Genomic DNA, 18,090 nt, shown 5'->3' with positions numbered 1-18,090 from the left:
GTACATAAAATGCCAGGGATAAAACATTTACATTTTTATATAATCATAGAATACCAAGTCCATATTTCATTTTATTCCCCTTCAATTCATTTTAATACATGAGCCAATTTTATTATTTTTTAATAACCCAAATGAAACTACAACTCAATGGTTCTACAATCACACCATTAACACACAAACACTTCAATCTGCCATTTTACGAAAATTTTGTCCGCGGGATCGGCACCCATGTATAAATTTCGGGACTTTCACCCAGGACACTTCGGCCAACTTAATTATCATGGAGTCTATCTTCTTTCTCGTCCCAAACAGTGGAGTACACCCCTTTCTCCTCCCAAACAATCACACATATACAATGTATTTACAACATGATCATATTCAATAATAACCAACTATGGATTAGTTTTAATTCATCTAATCCTTATACAATTTCTACAACAATTATAGTTATCTTCCACCGATAGCCCAACACAGTTATTTCTAAACAGATATACAATCTCAAGATATATAATTTATTCAAAAATTCCAAAGATGAAACGTACCATTTACTTAATTCCACCATGTACTTCAATACTCGTCTAATTTCATGTTTATAACACCAATTTCATTTATTTATACAAAATAATTATTTTAATCATTTTAGGGCAAACTCCCTCTCTTCCCAAGTCTCAACAGACATGCAAAGTACTGAAAGTTTGCAAATCTCGCTCGAGCGAAAGAAAGGCCGCTCAAGTGGAGAATCAAAATTCTGGGCAATACAAGGTTTGAAAACCAAGCAACCAACCTATTCCAAACACACTCAACACGTTCAAATAACCAAATTTAAGAAGGAATAAAGACCAAGGACAATAAACGACACACAAAAACCATAAACCTAAGTCTGGAATACAACAAGTGACGGGTCAAAAGCAGAATCGTTATAAAATTTGTAGCCCTTGAGGGTATTTATTTACTTTGACTGAATGTTCTACATGCTATAGATTCATGTGCTAGAAATCGTTGAATGTATATTCGCATGTGGAACTATTTTGTAAAAACCTCATGATCATGTAATGCAAGCATTAGGGATTTATTCCGGTTTACCGTAAGGAGCAGTGGTTGATGCACTTTCATTATGTATTAGTTTTGGAGTGTTACAAATTTTTTAATTTTTTGATTTAAAAGAAAAATTCAGCATTTATTGACTTAAATTAACCCACAAGTCTTTTTGATTTCTCTTATACCTAGTACTGCACAATTTTCAACTTCTCCCATACACTATGGTTAGTGATGAGATTGTTAAATTATTTTTATAAAAAATCTAAAAAAAAAGTAATATATAAAAAATATCTAAAACAAATATAAATTCTTATTAAATCTATCTATTTATCTATTTATCTATTTATATATTATATAAGTAAAAGGGGATTTCTAACCACAAGTTTTGTGAGAGCTTCAATATCTCAAACTAAAATTTCTAATTTTTTGATTTTAAATAATTAAAAAAACTCCTTTATAGCTCTCATTCAAAAAAAAAAAAAAAATTAATATCTCTTGATTTATGACTTTCAAATGGAAAGTATATCAAATATATAAAATAAAAAATAGAAAGTATACTAATTCATTTCAAAATTCAAATTTGTGGGGCACTATATGGAAAGCATTCCATTAATTTAAATTTAAAATTATAATAATTTATCCCATAATATATATATAAGTTTTAAATAATGATCTATTCCATAATTTATCTATATATCTATATATTTATATATTATTAGAATTGCAAAATAGTGTCATTTCATTAAGGTTGAAAGTTGTAATTCTTTTTTGTCATTTTTAATTTTTTTTTTAAAATTTTTGTTGATACTTGTTATGATATGATTAGTTTATAAATTAATTTTATATTCTTAAAATAAAATTTCAAATTTGGATTTTTATTTAAATTATATTACGACAATTGAAATGAGATCAATATTCATTCTTTAAATTTTGCATCCTTTATTATATTATAAAATAAAATTTCAATTTTAAATTATTCTTCAAATTATATTACTATAATTAGAATGAGATCAATATTCACATGTGTCATAATGATGTGTCATAATATTCTTGATCTAAATATAATTTGTTTTAAATACATTTGTTCAAATTATTAATCACTACGAATTTTTTCTTCTTTTTTTGCTTTAAATTTTATAAAAAAATTTATATTTTTCTAAACTATAAGGAATTGAATAATAATATTTTTTAATATAATTTTTTTTTTTAACAAAAGAACAAAACATAACTTTTTTAGCACTTAACAAACATGGTGGATTTTGTTATATATATATATATATATTATTATTATCTCAATTATCAATTAAAGAAATTAAAATAAAGAATAAAGATATCTTTGACTCAAATTGTTAAAAAGTCACTTTTGCTAAAATAAATTAGAAAGAAATGCTAAATTATTATTATTATTATTATTATTATTATTATTATTATTTATTTTTTTTTATCAAAAGTGATAGTTCGTTAAACTTTTTTATTTTTTTAAAAAAGGTTATAGGTGATAATTTATTGTTTATTTAGAATTATTTTCAGATTAAATGAAAATACCATATTAAATTTTCTTCTTACAATTTATTTCTTACTTTTATTTTGTAAGAAATTTGTTTTTATTCTATTTAATATTTTATTGTAATTTTGAAATTAAAAAGAATTTCTATAAAATCATATTTAAATTATTTATGTCATTGTAAAAAATAAAATTTTTCCATATAAACTTAGTAGTAATTTGGGAAGTGTTAAATAAATATACTTTTTAAATTTTTACGAAAATATGTATAGAAAAGTAGAGATGTGATGTGACTTAAAAAAGATAATTATACTTTTTTATTTTTTACGAAAAGATATGTAGAAAAGTTGAGATGTGATGTGATCCAAAAAAAAATACAAAGATAAAAAAGTGAGCTTATATGGCACTTGCCAAACAATCCTTTATTCGATGATCCATTTTTAAAAGGTGTATTTTTTAAATATTTTCAAGAAAAATTCTATTGGAAATCTTAAGTATGATTCTTTTTCTTTTGTTCATTAATATTAAATTTTTAATTAATTTTATTTATTATTTTAAAAAATAAATTAGCAAATAATTTATATATTTATATATATAATTTTGTTTTGGTTACTTAGGTTATTTGGTGCTTTTGCCCAAATCCACTCAAATTTAATTTGAATGTTTGAAAATTATGTTGTTTAATCTTTAAAAAATTTTAAGCTCGACTTTAGTTGCTTGAGTGGAACTCACCTAAGTTTGCAATTTTAGTAAGGATGGTTGAAAGTTATATAATTAAATCTGTGATAAATTAAAAAATAATAAATCAATTTTAATAAAATTGTGAAACTTAAATTGTAAATTTGAATCTTCTTTATTTTCATAATTTACATATAAAAATTTAACTATTTATATTATTTTATATAAAAATATATTATTAATTTTTTTACATAACGGTTACCACTAGATTTTCATATATATATATATATATAGATGTATTTGTGTGTGCCTGTGCAAGGAATGTGTGAGTGAGACCCATAGACAAAAGAAAAAAAACAGAGAGAGACTAGCACTAGAAATTGGAGAAGGATCAAAATGGCAACAGCACATTCAACAAGAAGACACACACTCCTATGCTTTTGTATATTCCTCAGTTCTATACTCTCTCTTTCTCATGGGAGGCTTACTCCCAATTTCAAAATCCGAGCCGTTAATCTTGGAGGTTGGCTGGTCGCAGAAGGATGGATCAAACCATCTCTCTTCGATGGCATTCCAAACAAAGATTTCTTGGTTTGTACACAAACAAAAACATCCAAACTTTATTGGTTTTGATTCTCATCTTCTAACGGCTCAATCTTGTTTTGAATTTTGACGATTAGGATGGGACTGGGCTGCAGTTTAAAGCAGTAACGGCTGGAAAATACCTTTGCGCCGAAACGGGCGGAGGTTCAATCGTAGTTGCCAACAGGACTGTTGCTTCTAGTTGGGAAACATTCAAAGTAAATTATTATTATTATTATTTTTTTGTCAAAAAACACAGATGACTTTATGTTTCTTTGATGGGTCTGAATTAAATTTTGTAAAATTACTTTAATTTCTCTATTTTTTGTCATTGTTGTTGTGAAGTTGTGGAGGATCAATGAGACGAACTATCAATTAAGGGTGTTCAACAAACAATTTGTGGGAGTAGATAGTGGTGGAAATGGGATCGACATGGTAGCTATTGTTGCAGACACTCCGGGTAGATCCGAAACGTTTGAGATTGTCAGAAATTCTAATGATTTGAACCGTGTTCGGATAAAAGCTCCTAATGGCTTCTTCTTACAGGTTTCCTTTATTTCTTCAATAATTTAAATTAAACTGGCATACATATATTTTTTTTTTTTTGTTTTTGTTTTTTTTTGGGGAAACTGTCACTTTTTCTTTTACCCTGTAAGTCTAATTGTAATATTTGACCCAATACATTTTTAGTCAAATTGTTATACGACTATTATATATATTTTTATATAAAATATATTTCACCAAAAATATTCATACAATTTTTATTATATATATTTTTATATAAAATGTACAAATATTTTAATTTTTTTAGAATAAAGTTATATGCATCAATTGATATACTAATTAGTGTACTAATAGATTATGTGACATAATTTTAAAGGTTTTGAATCTTCATAATTTGCATAATGGGTGGGGCCATAGTTTTGAAGTGGCAATGTTCAAGTATATGCTAGTACATTAATTAGTATATTAATTAGGGGTTGTTTGGGATGTCCTAAATAAGTGCACTTTTTGATTTTTTAGACTAAAAAGTTGAGGAAAAAAATATGACTGTTTGGGTTAACTTTTTGACTTTTTATGAAAAAATGTGTGTTAAAAAATTGTATAAATTAGTGTGTACGAAAAAATTAGGATTGAGAGTTGTGCAGCCGTAATTTTTGACTTTTGGTGAATAGTGATAACTTTTTAACTCTTTGAATTTTTTTCAACATGCCAAACTTGACCTTAGTGTATGTAGCACCATTGTTTTTTTAACATGTTTTTAAGAACCCACGTTAATAGAATCGTATTGATAAATATAAATATATATTATTTTCATTAAGAGGAGGATTCTCTCAAATCCAAAATCTAAATTGGAGAGGGATGTTTGGCGTGGGCCTACTCACAGATCTTGTTTCGATGATTCGAACTGTTTATTTTGTTAGACATCTTGTATATTTCATCCACACAAAAAAATTGGATTGATCTGTTAGCTACAACTTGTTCAATTTATTATTTTTGTTATCAAAAAAATATATGATTTATTTTTAAAAACACAATTATCGTTTATTTTTTTAATGAAAAACACGATAAAGTGAATAAGTTATAGTTACCAGATCAACTTAATTTTTTTGTACATGAAATACACGAAGTGTTCAACAAAATCAACAGTTTAGATTATCAAAACGGACCCGTGATGGATCCACAGCCCAAACAGCCCCCATCCTCCTTTTTGTTATCCTAACCACCCAGATAGTCCCCATCATCCTTTTCGTTTTCCTAACCCAATCAGAAAAGGAAAAAATAGTTTCTTGCAATTTTGTTTTTTTATTTTTTTATTTTTTTATTCATAAATTATCTATACATACCTTAGAAGGCCAAACTTCGCAAAATAGGGAGGGCAATAGATTGTGATCATTGTTTAGAAATCTGGATCGGATCGGCCGGTCAGATCGGTTGGACCTGCCCTTGTTCCGGTTCGAGAAACCCTCTAAACCCAAACTAAGGGCAAAACTGGTGTAAAATTGAAAAACCGACAGACCCGGCGGTCGAATTGGTAGAACTAGTGACCCAGACCGAGTTTTGAGGGTCGGCCCTCTTTTTTTTTTTTATAAAAATTATGTCTTTAACTTTTTTTTTTTCTTTCTTTATATATTTATATATATTTCAAAATTTTGACTAGAAATTCTTACTTCAAGAGTCTCCTCTCATAAGGAGGACTCATTAGAAGTTTGAGGAGATTATGAAAGTTTATTGTTATTTATAGGAAAAGATTTTTTAAAGAGAACTTACAAAATTCTATGTGAGATTCAATCAGATTATTTGAATCATATTGATTGGTGGGAGAGTTGAAAATTTTATTTCCCTCCAAAATTAAATATAGCATTCAATCAATTTGTTTGGTTGGAGGGAATGTTAAAAAAAATTTAATTTCTTTAAAAAAAGTAACTTTTTCTCATCAGTTATGATTTCATTAAATATTATTAATAAATACTATGTAGTAATTTTTATTTTTATTTTTATTTGAGTATTTATATATATTTTTATTTATTTATAATTTATAATTATATAATATTAATTATGATGTCACGGTTCAACTCCTTTGACCCGATGGTTAAACCGGTGACTCGTCCACACGGTCCTTTTTCCGATTCACTCACCGGTCCGATTTTCAAAACATTGATTGTGATGACTTCAAAAAAATTGCCAATCTGTTTTAGAGTTCAGGTGAGGGAAAAAAATGTTAAAAACGTAAGAATAATGAGACGGTGTTAACATTGATAAATTACAAAGGACTACAATGGCATTTTCAAACACATAGCCACATAAATCTCATTATCTACTTCAAAAATTGCTACTTATTGAGTTTCTCAATAAGAATTTGTAGGTAAAGACAGAAAATCTTGTGACAGCTGATTCAAAAGGAGATGGTAGTTGGGGAAATGACGATCAATCTGTTTTCATCATTACAAATACTGGGGGCCTACATGGTGAATTCCAATTGACGAATGGTTATGGTCCAGTGAATGCACCACAAGTTATGACAGTAAGTAGCACCTTATTTCATTTAATTAAATAATTAGTTTGTTAGTGAGGCAGGGTAAAAATCCCACTAAAAAGTGGCTTATTACTTAGAAGGAGATGTATTTTTTTAAAAAAAGAACTGATTAGAGGGATTTATATAATTACCATCATAATTATACGTTAAGAAAATTTGATGGGTTGTGTACATCTCAGGAGCATTGGAATACATTCATAGTTGAAGATGACTTCAATTTCATATCAAGCAATGGAATAAATGCAGTAAGAATTCCTGTAGGGTGGTGGATAGCCAGTGATCGAACCCCTCCACAGCCTTATGTGGGGGGATCCTTGCAAGCCTTGGATAATGCTTTCATTTGGGCACAGTATGTCTCTTAACCCCCAATTGATCTAAAACTAAAAAACTGCAAATCACAACACATGAATCTTTGTATAAAAAATTCATGTTGCCCTATACCCAACGCACTCTCAATCGTGGTGAGAATTTTGAAACACAATGGGCTTAGTTGAGCATCAATTTTGCGTGTTTCAATACTAACTTGTCCAAAATATTATTTGTTTTCGCACTAGACATTGTAAAATTAAATTAGGCATATTTCTAAGCATGATAGGCTAGCTATGGACAAGTCGACACCTTAAAAAATATATATATATATATATATATCTAGTGATATTTTTTGATTCATAGAAGTCTTCTGTTTGTAGAAAATATAGAATTAATGTCATTATTGATCTACATGCTGCACCTGGTTCTCAAAATGGCTACGAGCATAGCTCTTCTAGAGATGGGTCTCAAGAATGGGGGCTATCGGACCAAAACATTCAAGAAACAGTAAATGTTATAGATTTTCTGACCTCCAGGTACAACCATTCTTAATTATAATGCATTTTGGACCATATCTGACTTTCATAGAACAATATGGTAACGATTGGTCTCTTATAATTTTTTCTTTTGCACACATATAGGTATGCTAATAATCCACGCCTATATGCGGTTGAGTTGATCAATGAGCCTCTCTCACCCGGAGCAACTCTAGAAAGCCTGAACAAGTACTATAGAGCTGGTTACAATGCTGTCCGAAAGTACTCATCCACAGTTTACGTGATTATGTCAAACCGTATAGCAACTTCTGATCCAAAAGAATTCTTCTCTCTTGCAAGTGGCTTAGACGGATCAGTCATTGATATACATTACTACAATCTCTACTCCAGTAACTTTGACAAAATGAGTGTCCAACAAAACATTAATTTCATCTATAACAACCGATTACCAGAGTTGAATCAACTTACTACATCTAATGGACCTCTCACTTTTATAGGTATACAATCCCGAACTCATGCAGCTCATAATTTTTTTTTTCATTTATTTATTTATTGTTTCCCCCCCTCAAATTTATGTGGTTGGAATTTGCAGGGGAGTGGGTAGCTGAATGGAATGTTGAAGGGGCAACAAAAGAGGATTACCAAAAGTTTGCCAATGCCCAGTTGGATGTGTATGGGAAGGCTTCGTTTGGGTGGGCTTATTGGACTCTGAAGAATGTGAACAATCATTGGAGTCTGGAATGGATGATCAACAATCATTATATCAAGCTTTAGAATGCATATAATCACTTGTCAATTTGGGCTATTAAATGACCAATAAGCTGTTTGATTAATAAGATCATTTATGTAATAACCGTATTACCTTGAAAACATACCAGTATTAGGCTTGATATAGTAATAAAAAAAGGCATGATATGCCTAGCTTTATCACTAGTCTGGTCTCTTATTTTGGTGAACTTGTCCTTTTCATTTTCCACTATAAAAGAAAATTCCTGTCCAATGTGATCTATTTGCTCAACTGATTGATTTATAAATTTTTGAAATGAAAGACTTATTGTATGGGTTCACATCATCACGTGTTGTTAGTAAATCAAATAAGATACTGTTTACAGTTAAAAAGAAAAGAGAAAAAAAAACCTTTATCAAACAAGGCATTAAGGTGAAAAGTATAATTTATCTATTTAATTTAGACTAGCTAAAATAATTAACCTGTCAGAGAAGTAAAAAGAATGAGAACGAGTTACAATGGCCATAAAAATTGCTCCAACATGTTACATTTTTCGAATTTAAATGGCCCAACTTAATCAGAGATGAGTAATTTTGGATTATGGAAATAGTCATAAATATGCCTCTGTAATTTGCTTTGGATTTCAAATATATATTATTTTATTTTCACCGAACAAACACTATATAGGAAAATAAGCCTGCGTTTGGTTGTGTTTTGTAAATGTGATTTGAGAGTATGAGTTGTATTTTGAGTTTGTGGGTTGTAGAATTATGATTTGAGTGTAGAAAATTTGTTTGGTTATGGTTTTTAAATAGAGTGTTGAATTGTGTTTTGAAGATGTATTTTGAATTAAGTTTTGAAAGTTTGATGTGACATGTGAAAGGTGAAAATTTGTTTGTGGGTTGAGAGTATGAGTTGTATTTTGAGTTTGTGGGTTGTAGAATTATGATTTGAGTGTAGAAAATTTGTTCGGTTATGGTTTTTAAATAGAGTGTTGAATTGTGTTTTGAAGATGTATTTTGAATTAAGTTTTGAAAGTTTGATATGACATGTGAAAGGTGAAAATTTGTTTGGTGATGTGTTTTGAAAATAGTTTTCAAAACTTAATTCAACCAATAATTTATCATCAAACACACAACTCATATATCGATATTCATATTTTTTATCAACAATAATAACCAAACTATTTTTAAAATACTGAAATTAAAAATTGATTTTTTTTGTCAATTATTTTTTTTTTGTAATTTTTTTGAATAATTTTTTTTTCGAAATAATTTTTTCATTTTAAAATAAACCTGTGTCAATTATTTTCTGCCAATTAATTTTTCTATCAATTCATTTGTAAAATACGTTTTTAATTTTTTTCTAACATTTTGTTAAAGTCAACAACTTTTGAAAATACATATTAATAAAGAAGGAATAAATACACTAAATTTAATATTTTAAAATACAAATCATATCGTGAATCTTACAAAACATTATCAATTTTTTTTTTCCATTTATTACATGTTATGAATTTCGTCCAGATGTGGTAACAGAAATGCAATGCATTATTGTACCCGTTGAGCTCATATAATTGTGGGGATTGACATACGAAATGACTATTATGCCCTTCTTGACTTAAATGGAAAGTGGTTACATAGAACAAAATATAAAGGGTAAGATAGTAATTTCACTTACTTACTACCTACCCCCTATTGTTTCATAGTTGTGTGTTCAACACTGAGGTAAAGAAAAAGGAGAGGTTGCAGCTGTGTATTCAGTACACGGATGTGATATCATTAAAAAAGTAATAATATTAAAAACATATAATATTTAACAAATAAAAAGTAAATAAAAAAAAAATACAACATGAACCTTTTGAACCTCACCCTTTCTATTAAATTTGAATCTCATTCCGTTTACTACACCAACTTCACCATCTCAAAAACACCTTCTCCAGTTACATCAGAAAACAAAAATTAGACAAATAGAGCATATTCACCATCTCATTAGGTCCTCCTTTTCCACTTTCATAATTTACAGGTTAGTTTTGATGTCAGTTCATCTTCATATTAGCTTCAAATATTAGCTTCAGACATTAGCTTCAGAGGGAGTGAGGGAGGGGAAGTGGAGGACAACCGGGCGGTCATCCCACCGGTCTACCGGGCGGTCATCCCACAGGACATCCGGTCGGTCATCCCGGCTCAGTCACCATTCCACCGCCGTATCTGTTGGCTTTGTTTCATATCTGTTCCATTTTCATCTGTTATATTTTCTGATTTCTGTTCTAATTTTGTCACACTATCATTTATTTTTCTGATTATCAGTTTCTAAGTTATAATAAACTATATGAAACAAAACCAATATAAATGAGAAATATCATTCCCTACGATTTTTTTTTTTTTGTATAAAAATCTATTTCTATGGCATCTGCCTAATTAAATTTTGTCGCCAAATTTTTTTATATTTATTTTTTACATAAAAATAAGTTCGTATGCACAAAAATGTACTAATGGTTGATATATTTTTCCTACATTTTTCTTACCTCTCATATGTTTTAATATACAATTTTCTTTCACTTTTGCAGTCATCATGCCAGGAAAAATCATGCCAAGAACAAAACGAACCAGGCCCGAACTTGGTGAATCCTCAAACCCTATACCACCACCACAGCAACAACATGATGGCTATCCAACTAATGATTTTCCAACATATCATCATGAACAAGCCTATGAACATTTCATTACTCGACCAATTGTTACGGGGAGAAACGTAAAACTACCTTCTCAATATGATTCACTCTTACTTGGCAAATTAGATACAATGGGATGGTTACCATTAAATAATTTACCAAATAAGATATATCCCCCTCTTCTACGATTATTTTATGTTCACTTGACATCGGGTGACCAACAAAATGAACCGTTCAGTCTTACCTCTTATGTTAAGGGGAAAAGAATCACACTCTCTCTCCGTCGTTTTGCACAAATTATTGGAGTCGAAACAGGAGATTTACAATGTTATTTTCAAAATGAGGTCGCATTAGAAAAAATTGTTGATGATGTCACTCAGATTTATACCACAATTTGTGACAATCGATTTAGCGGCACTAATTTACAAGTCAGCCATTTAAAACCTCACCTTCGTATTCTCCATCGATGGATAGTTGAAAATATCACTCCCAAAAAAGGACATTATAATAGTGTTTCATGTTTTCAAGTTTACTTGTTATATTGTTTTGAAATTGGACAAAAATTAGATTTATGCTTTATATTAGTAAAAGAAATGATGCTTGCAAAATTGGATACTCTGAGTGGCCGGTCACTACCTTTTGGAGCTTTGTTAACCATAATTTTCAAAGCCCATGATGTGAACCTTGAAGGTGAAGGATGGATCAGAATCACTTCACCAATTTCTGAGTATACACTGACCCAAGCTGGGGGTGCTGACACCTTGATGAGCTCTATTAATCTTGAAAATGAACCAATACCTGATGAGGAAGAACCCAATGACAATGCCATGCCACCAAATGAACAACCCCATTACTGGACTGATTATTTAGCCTTGGAACAAGAACGGTACAATCAACGCCTACAATGGAAACAACAAATGGCTAATCAGCTCAATACATTGGGTACTCGGTTCGATGAAATTACCACCGCTCAGAACTCACTAATTCATCAATTTGGTGAGTTTCGTGTAGACTCAGAGAGACGTGCTGAATTGACAAGGAACCGCATTGATCTGATTTACCATCGAGTCACTCAGCTGTACCATCAGCATTTCCCTCCACCTCCAACACCACCTGACAAGGATGCTTAACTTGTTTAAAAATCAAGTAAAATGGTTCACAGATATGGTGGTTATATTTTTTTCCCCTTTTTTGTTTTGGTTATTTATTTGGTGAGTTTTGTTGTGATTGTTTTACTTTTGTTATTTTGTTATAAACTTTTCTATTCATGTAATGAATAACAACGAGGGGTTTTTTTTGGAATCATTTAATTACATAGTTATAATGTTATAACAATTTGTGCAAAAAGATTATGCATTGAAAAAATTATTTGTACAAAAATTAATAAATAGTACATCATAAATGTCTACGAATTCCTTCATTTGAATAAAATGAATAAAAATTACACAATTATTAAATAATTTGTCTGCATCAATTAATTTATAAAATTAAATTAATGTTCTGAAATTAAATAAAACAAGTTACAATTTAATAATATTTAATAATAAACATTCTTTTTTTTTTATGAAAAGGAAAAAAAAAGTTAATATAAACTTTTGTACATAAAATTATAAAGAATACCCCAACGTTTACACAAATTATACACCCTTACTTGAAGATGTACCCAGCGAATTTTTACACATTCTTCATATAAAATAATATTTTGCTATAAAATCAGTTGATGTAAAACAATAAAATATAATTTATTTTTTATTTTAATTTATTTTATTTTATTATTATTATTGTTATTATTATTATTATTTATTTATTTGTTACACTTTTAAATGGTGAACTTGTCACCACCACCACCTACTACCACCAACCACCCACCTGCCAGCACCACCCATCACCAACCACCACCCATTTGCCACCACCACCCATCGCCAATCACCACTCACCACCCATCTGTCACCCACCACCAATCACTACTCACCACCCATCTGCCACCCACCACCACCCATCTACCACCACCACCCACCACCCATCTGCCACCACCACATTTAATTTAATGACAACATATTTATTTATGAAAGTTACTAAGAAACACATTGCATATTAGTAACAACATATTTAATTGTCTTTGCTAGACTATACATAAAATTGCATATTACACATTGCATGAACAACATATTTAAAAAATCTAGAAATCCTCTAGATGTTGATTTGTGATTATGTATCAATTTTAAGCAGTGTATAACAATCCCAATCAAACAATCAAAACAAATCGACACAACGATTTTACGTGGAAAAACCACAATTGGACACCTCCAATTGTGATAAAAAAAACCACGGGCAACAGCCACAAAACAATCCACTAAGAAGATATAAAGGAATTACACAAGTATACTCTCAATTACCTAGCGAATCCACGCCCGAATTGAACCAACCTCTATGTGTCTCTTCCAACCCCGTCTTCATCTCGGAATTGTCTTGACGATGAGCCACTCCTAAATCCACCAAAGCTTCAGGCTCGAATTCTTCAGAATCCACCGAAGAATAACTCTCTCTTTTGTGTAGAACAAACAAAAAAATCCTTTGATGTATATTCTTTAAACCATGAGTTGAGTACTCAATCAAAACATCAAAGAGAACTAGCAAAAATATCCCCAGATATAAACCTTAGAATCCAAAAAGAAGATCGGAGGACTTGTCCAAGTTTTGAAAGAAAACCAACTACTTATAAAAATCCAAAGTAATCCTAGTTTTTGAAGAAAACCAATTCTTTATAGAAATTCAAGAATCTGTGTTCGCGTGGTCCGCTTGAGCGTGGGACTTCCCGCTCGAGCGGAGGCTTCAAAATTGTGTGATTCATACAGGCTTCACGCTCGAGCGTCGAATCACACCATCCAGTACTTTTCCAGGCGAATCAGAGATGCTGTGAGCTTGCAATCCCCGCTCGAGCGTCACTTTCCCCGCTCGAGCGGGACGATCAAAATTGGAAAATCTGGAAAACTAGATCCTGTTACAACCTCAGTTTTGATCCATGGAAATTGACAAAGGCACGGTTCGGGTTGGATTCGTATCTAATAAACTCATCGCCTCACTGAAATAAAATGTGCGAAAACAAATACAACTGAAAGGAGTTTTGTCAAACGGGATTGCTAAGAATAAAACCTAACAATCTCCCCCTTTGGCAATGCCGTGACAAAACACACCTAACAAATAAAATCCTAAACACCCCAACCCATAACAGCCAACAAAAGTGAACTTCTTTCTCAAGGTCATGATCTACAAAATAGTTATTAGCGCCACAATCTCCAAAACAACTATTAGTCCCACAAGAGTATAGGAAAAAACCAATAGACATATGACACGATTATCTTGAAACATGAGATGGAAAACATGAATAGATGAAAACTAAGACTCATGAACAACAACTCTCAAACAACAAAAGCAAGATCATAAACCAACCCAAGCAATGATATGACGATATAAATACCAGGAACATACAAGAAGCGCAAACAGTGCATAGCAACATGCAAAACATATAGCCAATCTCCCTTACCAAACATATCAAAATGTTCATGCTAAACAACACTTGCAATGAAAAAACAAACTCCCTTACACACCCAAATCAAGGTGAACCAAATTCCCCCTCACTAAAAACAACCACAAACATTGAAAACAGTGAACAAGAAGAAAACGACAAAAATAATATGGTGGAGCAAGAAAGGAATTTCAGATTTGTACCTTAAAACACACAAATTATCCAAGAAGCATAATTACTAGTAAACACAATGTGCACAGTCTGTAGAAAATTCCTCATGAAAGAAAGTGATGCATTATGTGAAAAGCATAGATCCTATGAGAAAAGTGTGTGTGTGACTCTTGGAGTTCGACAAATACTAGATTCAATCCTAGTAGTGATATGAAAGCTGGACCTCCGACAAGAGAATCTAAGCACGACAAAAGAAAGTCAAACCAGTAGGAATCAAGAGGTATTTGGTGAGTAAAGGCGGAGGCTCCCCCTCAATCAATGAATCTTTCATTTTTTTTTCTTTCTTTTGCATATTTTTTCTTTTTCTTTTTCTTTTGCACAATCATTGGCGGCTGACATGCTCAAGAGTATGGAAACCGAACCAGAGAAGCATGGATATAATAAGGATGGCCTGGTTGGTGACTCTGAGGTAGCCTTTTCCTCATGGCTGGACTGCAAAGAATTGAGGGGAAAGCCGTGGAGGTGTAAAAAGATGGAAGGTGGTTAAGAGACTCAACATCATCCATGATATGCTAGTATAGGTCAATTCCTCTAGAAAAGCAAAAGACACAATGCTAGAAGTCCATAAAAAAAAAAAAAAATCACTAAGGCGGAAGACTCCGATATTTGCTAATCCAAGAGTGTGTATAGAATGAGACATACTATTCAAAAAAACACATACTCCAAAATGAGTAATGACCACAGAAAGTACACACATATTAACATGTAATGGTTATTCTCATCAATTCCAATATGCACCAAGGACCACTAAAAATTTCAAGCTTGCAAAACCATACTAAGAAAATCTTTTTTGGATTTTTAAAAATTTTTTTTTTTAACTAAAGCAAGACAAAAAAAAAAATGAACTAGCACACATGTATTGATAAAAAAAAACACACAGAAACCCAAAAACTAAAATGACAAAACAAATTAACACAAGTCAAGTTTTCTCATCCAAACTGTTTTAGTACGAACAAAGTTGTGAGCATTGCGGTTCTTGGGTGGTGTCTTGACATTGTGGTTCCCTTCCCTTTTAATGGGGACCTGTCTCGACATGGTTTCCAACTTCTTATTTCTAAGTCTAGGCAAATACACTCTCCCATGTAACTTATAACAATAAGGGCGAATATGACCATGCATACCGCAATGATGACAAATAAAAACAGGGTGTACCTTATTTTCTTTTACCTTACCAACTCTAGAAAGTTTGAGAAGTACATCCTCATGTTGAAGTTTTTGTTCTCACTTTCCTTGAGTTCTTGTATCATGAGATGTAGATGCACTATGTTTTTGCTCTTTGTTATCACCAAAGCCAATGCCACTCTTGTTAGAACAAATTTGTTGAGATCCAATGATATTGTCCAAAGTCTTTGATCCTCTATTCCAAAGACCAATGGTAGCCATAGCACACTTGAGTTCCTCCTCTTTCTTGATCATTAGTTCTTCCAAAGCAACTTGAGACATCTCGAGAGTTTCAATTTTTTCTTCATATGTTGCATAGATTTGCTGAAGCTCATTCCTCTCTGTCTCACAAGTCAAGAGTTTTGCACAAAGAGCTTGTCGATCATTAGCTATCTTGATGGCATCAATCCTAGCCTCGGAAATCTCCTCCTTTAGTTTGACATTCTCACTTTCACATGCTTTGAGTTTCATAGTGAATTTGTCATTCAATTTGGATAACTTAAGAGATCCCTTATACAACTTTTCATAAGCTTGCTCAAGCTCTTCATCATCACTTCCCGAGGATTCATCATTAGTGGTATTCTCAACTGGGCTCTTCGGATACTCTGTTCGTCCTTCAGTTTCAGAAGCCACCATGAAAGCAAGGAATTGTTTATGTCCCTCTTCGCCTTGATCTTCATTGTCACTTTCATCTTCATCAGATTCTGATTCATCATCCCAAGTGATGGCGAGGGCTTTCTTCTTCTTCAAACGAGAGGGGCATTCTAAAGCAAAGTGACCAATTCCTTGGCATTCATAGCATTGGAGTCTTTCAGAGTTCCCCTGCATCTTTCCTTTCTCCTTCTTGGCTATAGAATTAATTTTGAGTTTATCTTTGCCTTTAGATTTATGAGTACGAGTAGATTCCAAAAGATTAGGATTCTTTTTCAAAAAATATTTTTTAAATTGTTTAACAAAAGCAGCCGTAATCTTGGAATCTATCTCACAATCCTCATCAGAATCCTCTCCAACTCTATGAGCACTACTAAAAGCAATATCTTTTTGTTTCTTTTTGAAATTCCTATGTGCCTCATAAGTTTGGAGATTTCCAACCAACTAATCTAGCTTGAGATTGTCAACATCTTGAGCCTCCTCAATAGCCGTAACTTTTGGTTGGAACCGATCGGGCAAGGATCTCAAATATTTCCCACAACTTTGGATTCTGGTATTTTTTCACCTAAATTGAAGCTGGAATTTACAATGTCACTCAACTTCGCATAAAATTCAACAAAGGTCTCACTATCTTTCATTGAAAGGTTTTCGAAACTAGATGCGAGCCTTTGAAGTTTTGAGCGTTTAACAGAAGGAGTGCCCTCATGAATAGTTTGTAAGATATCCCAAGCCTCTTTTGCGACTTCACAATTACAAATACGACTAAACTCTTTAGGTGTGACAGCACAAAAGAGAGACTTGATAGCTTTACTATTCCAGCTACTATTTTGGTAATCAATTGTGTCCCACTTTTCAATTGGTTTGGGGAAAGTTACTCCATCAACGGTAATTGTTGGTTCGGTCCACCCATTCATGACAGATTGCCAAACTTTTTCATCTATTGATTTCAAAAACGATCTCATCTGAGCTTTTCAAAAAGAATAATTGGATCCGTCAAGTAGGGGTGATCGAGCCATAGAATTTCCCTCATGAATTGAATCCATTATCACAAATCAAACAAGATCTCGTTCCAGAAGATAATTTTTTTTAAAAAAATAGAACGACTTGCTTTGATACCAATTGAAAAATTTAGAAATCCCCTAGATGTTGATTTGTGATTATGTATCAATTTTAAGCAGTGTATAACAATCACAATCAAACAATCAAAACAAATCGACACAACGATTTTATGTGGAAAAACCACAATTGGACACCTCCAATTGTGATAAAAAACCACAGGCAACAGCCACAAAACAATCCGCTAAGAAGATATAAAGGAATTACACAGGTATACTTTCAATTACCTAGCGAATCCACGCCCAAATTGAACCAACCTCTATGTGTCTCTTCCAACCCCGTCTTCACCTCAGAATTGTCTTGACGATGAGCCACTTCGAAATCCACCAAAGCTTCAGGCTCAAATTCTTCAGAATCCA

General features: G+C 31.7%; 1 protein-coding gene across 2 annotated transcripts; it reads left to right on the top strand.

The window, feature by feature from the left end:
- The first annotated feature begins 3,526 nt into the window (after nt 1-3,526).
- Nucleotides 3,527-8,717, top strand: LOC114293129 (putative glucan 1,3-beta-glucosidase A). Of its 2 annotated transcripts, none has more exons than XM_082921559.1 (8): nt 3,527-3,811; nt 3,901-4,020; nt 4,148-4,348; nt 6,669-6,827; nt 7,019-7,188; nt 7,598-7,684; nt 7,790-8,142; nt 8,238-8,717. In XM_082921559.1, the coding sequence occupies exons 1-8, from the start codon at nt 3,617-3,619 to the stop codon at nt 8,417-8,419; spliced, it is 1,467 nt and encodes a 488-aa protein (XP_082777685.1). In that variant the 5' UTR covers nt 3,527-3,616; the 3' UTR covers nt 8,420-8,717. The 2 variants fall into 2 exon arrangements, with proteins under 2 accessions (XP_082777685.1, XP_028092962.2); XM_028237161.2 differs by having other exon boundaries at nt 3,529-3,811; nt 7,529-7,684.
- The last annotated feature ends 9,373 nt before the right edge of the window (nt 8,718-18,090 follow it).

This window comes from Camellia sinensis, chromosome 3 (genome assembly GCF_055761805.1).
Source record: "Camellia sinensis isolate YWXY chromosome 3, ASM5576180v1, whole genome shotgun sequence".
NCBI lineage: Eukaryota > Viridiplantae > Streptophyta > Magnoliopsida > Ericales > Theaceae > Camellia > Camellia sinensis.
The sequence above is the reverse complement of the archived record's forward strand: the minus strand, read 5'-3'. Positions and strand labels throughout refer to the sequence as shown.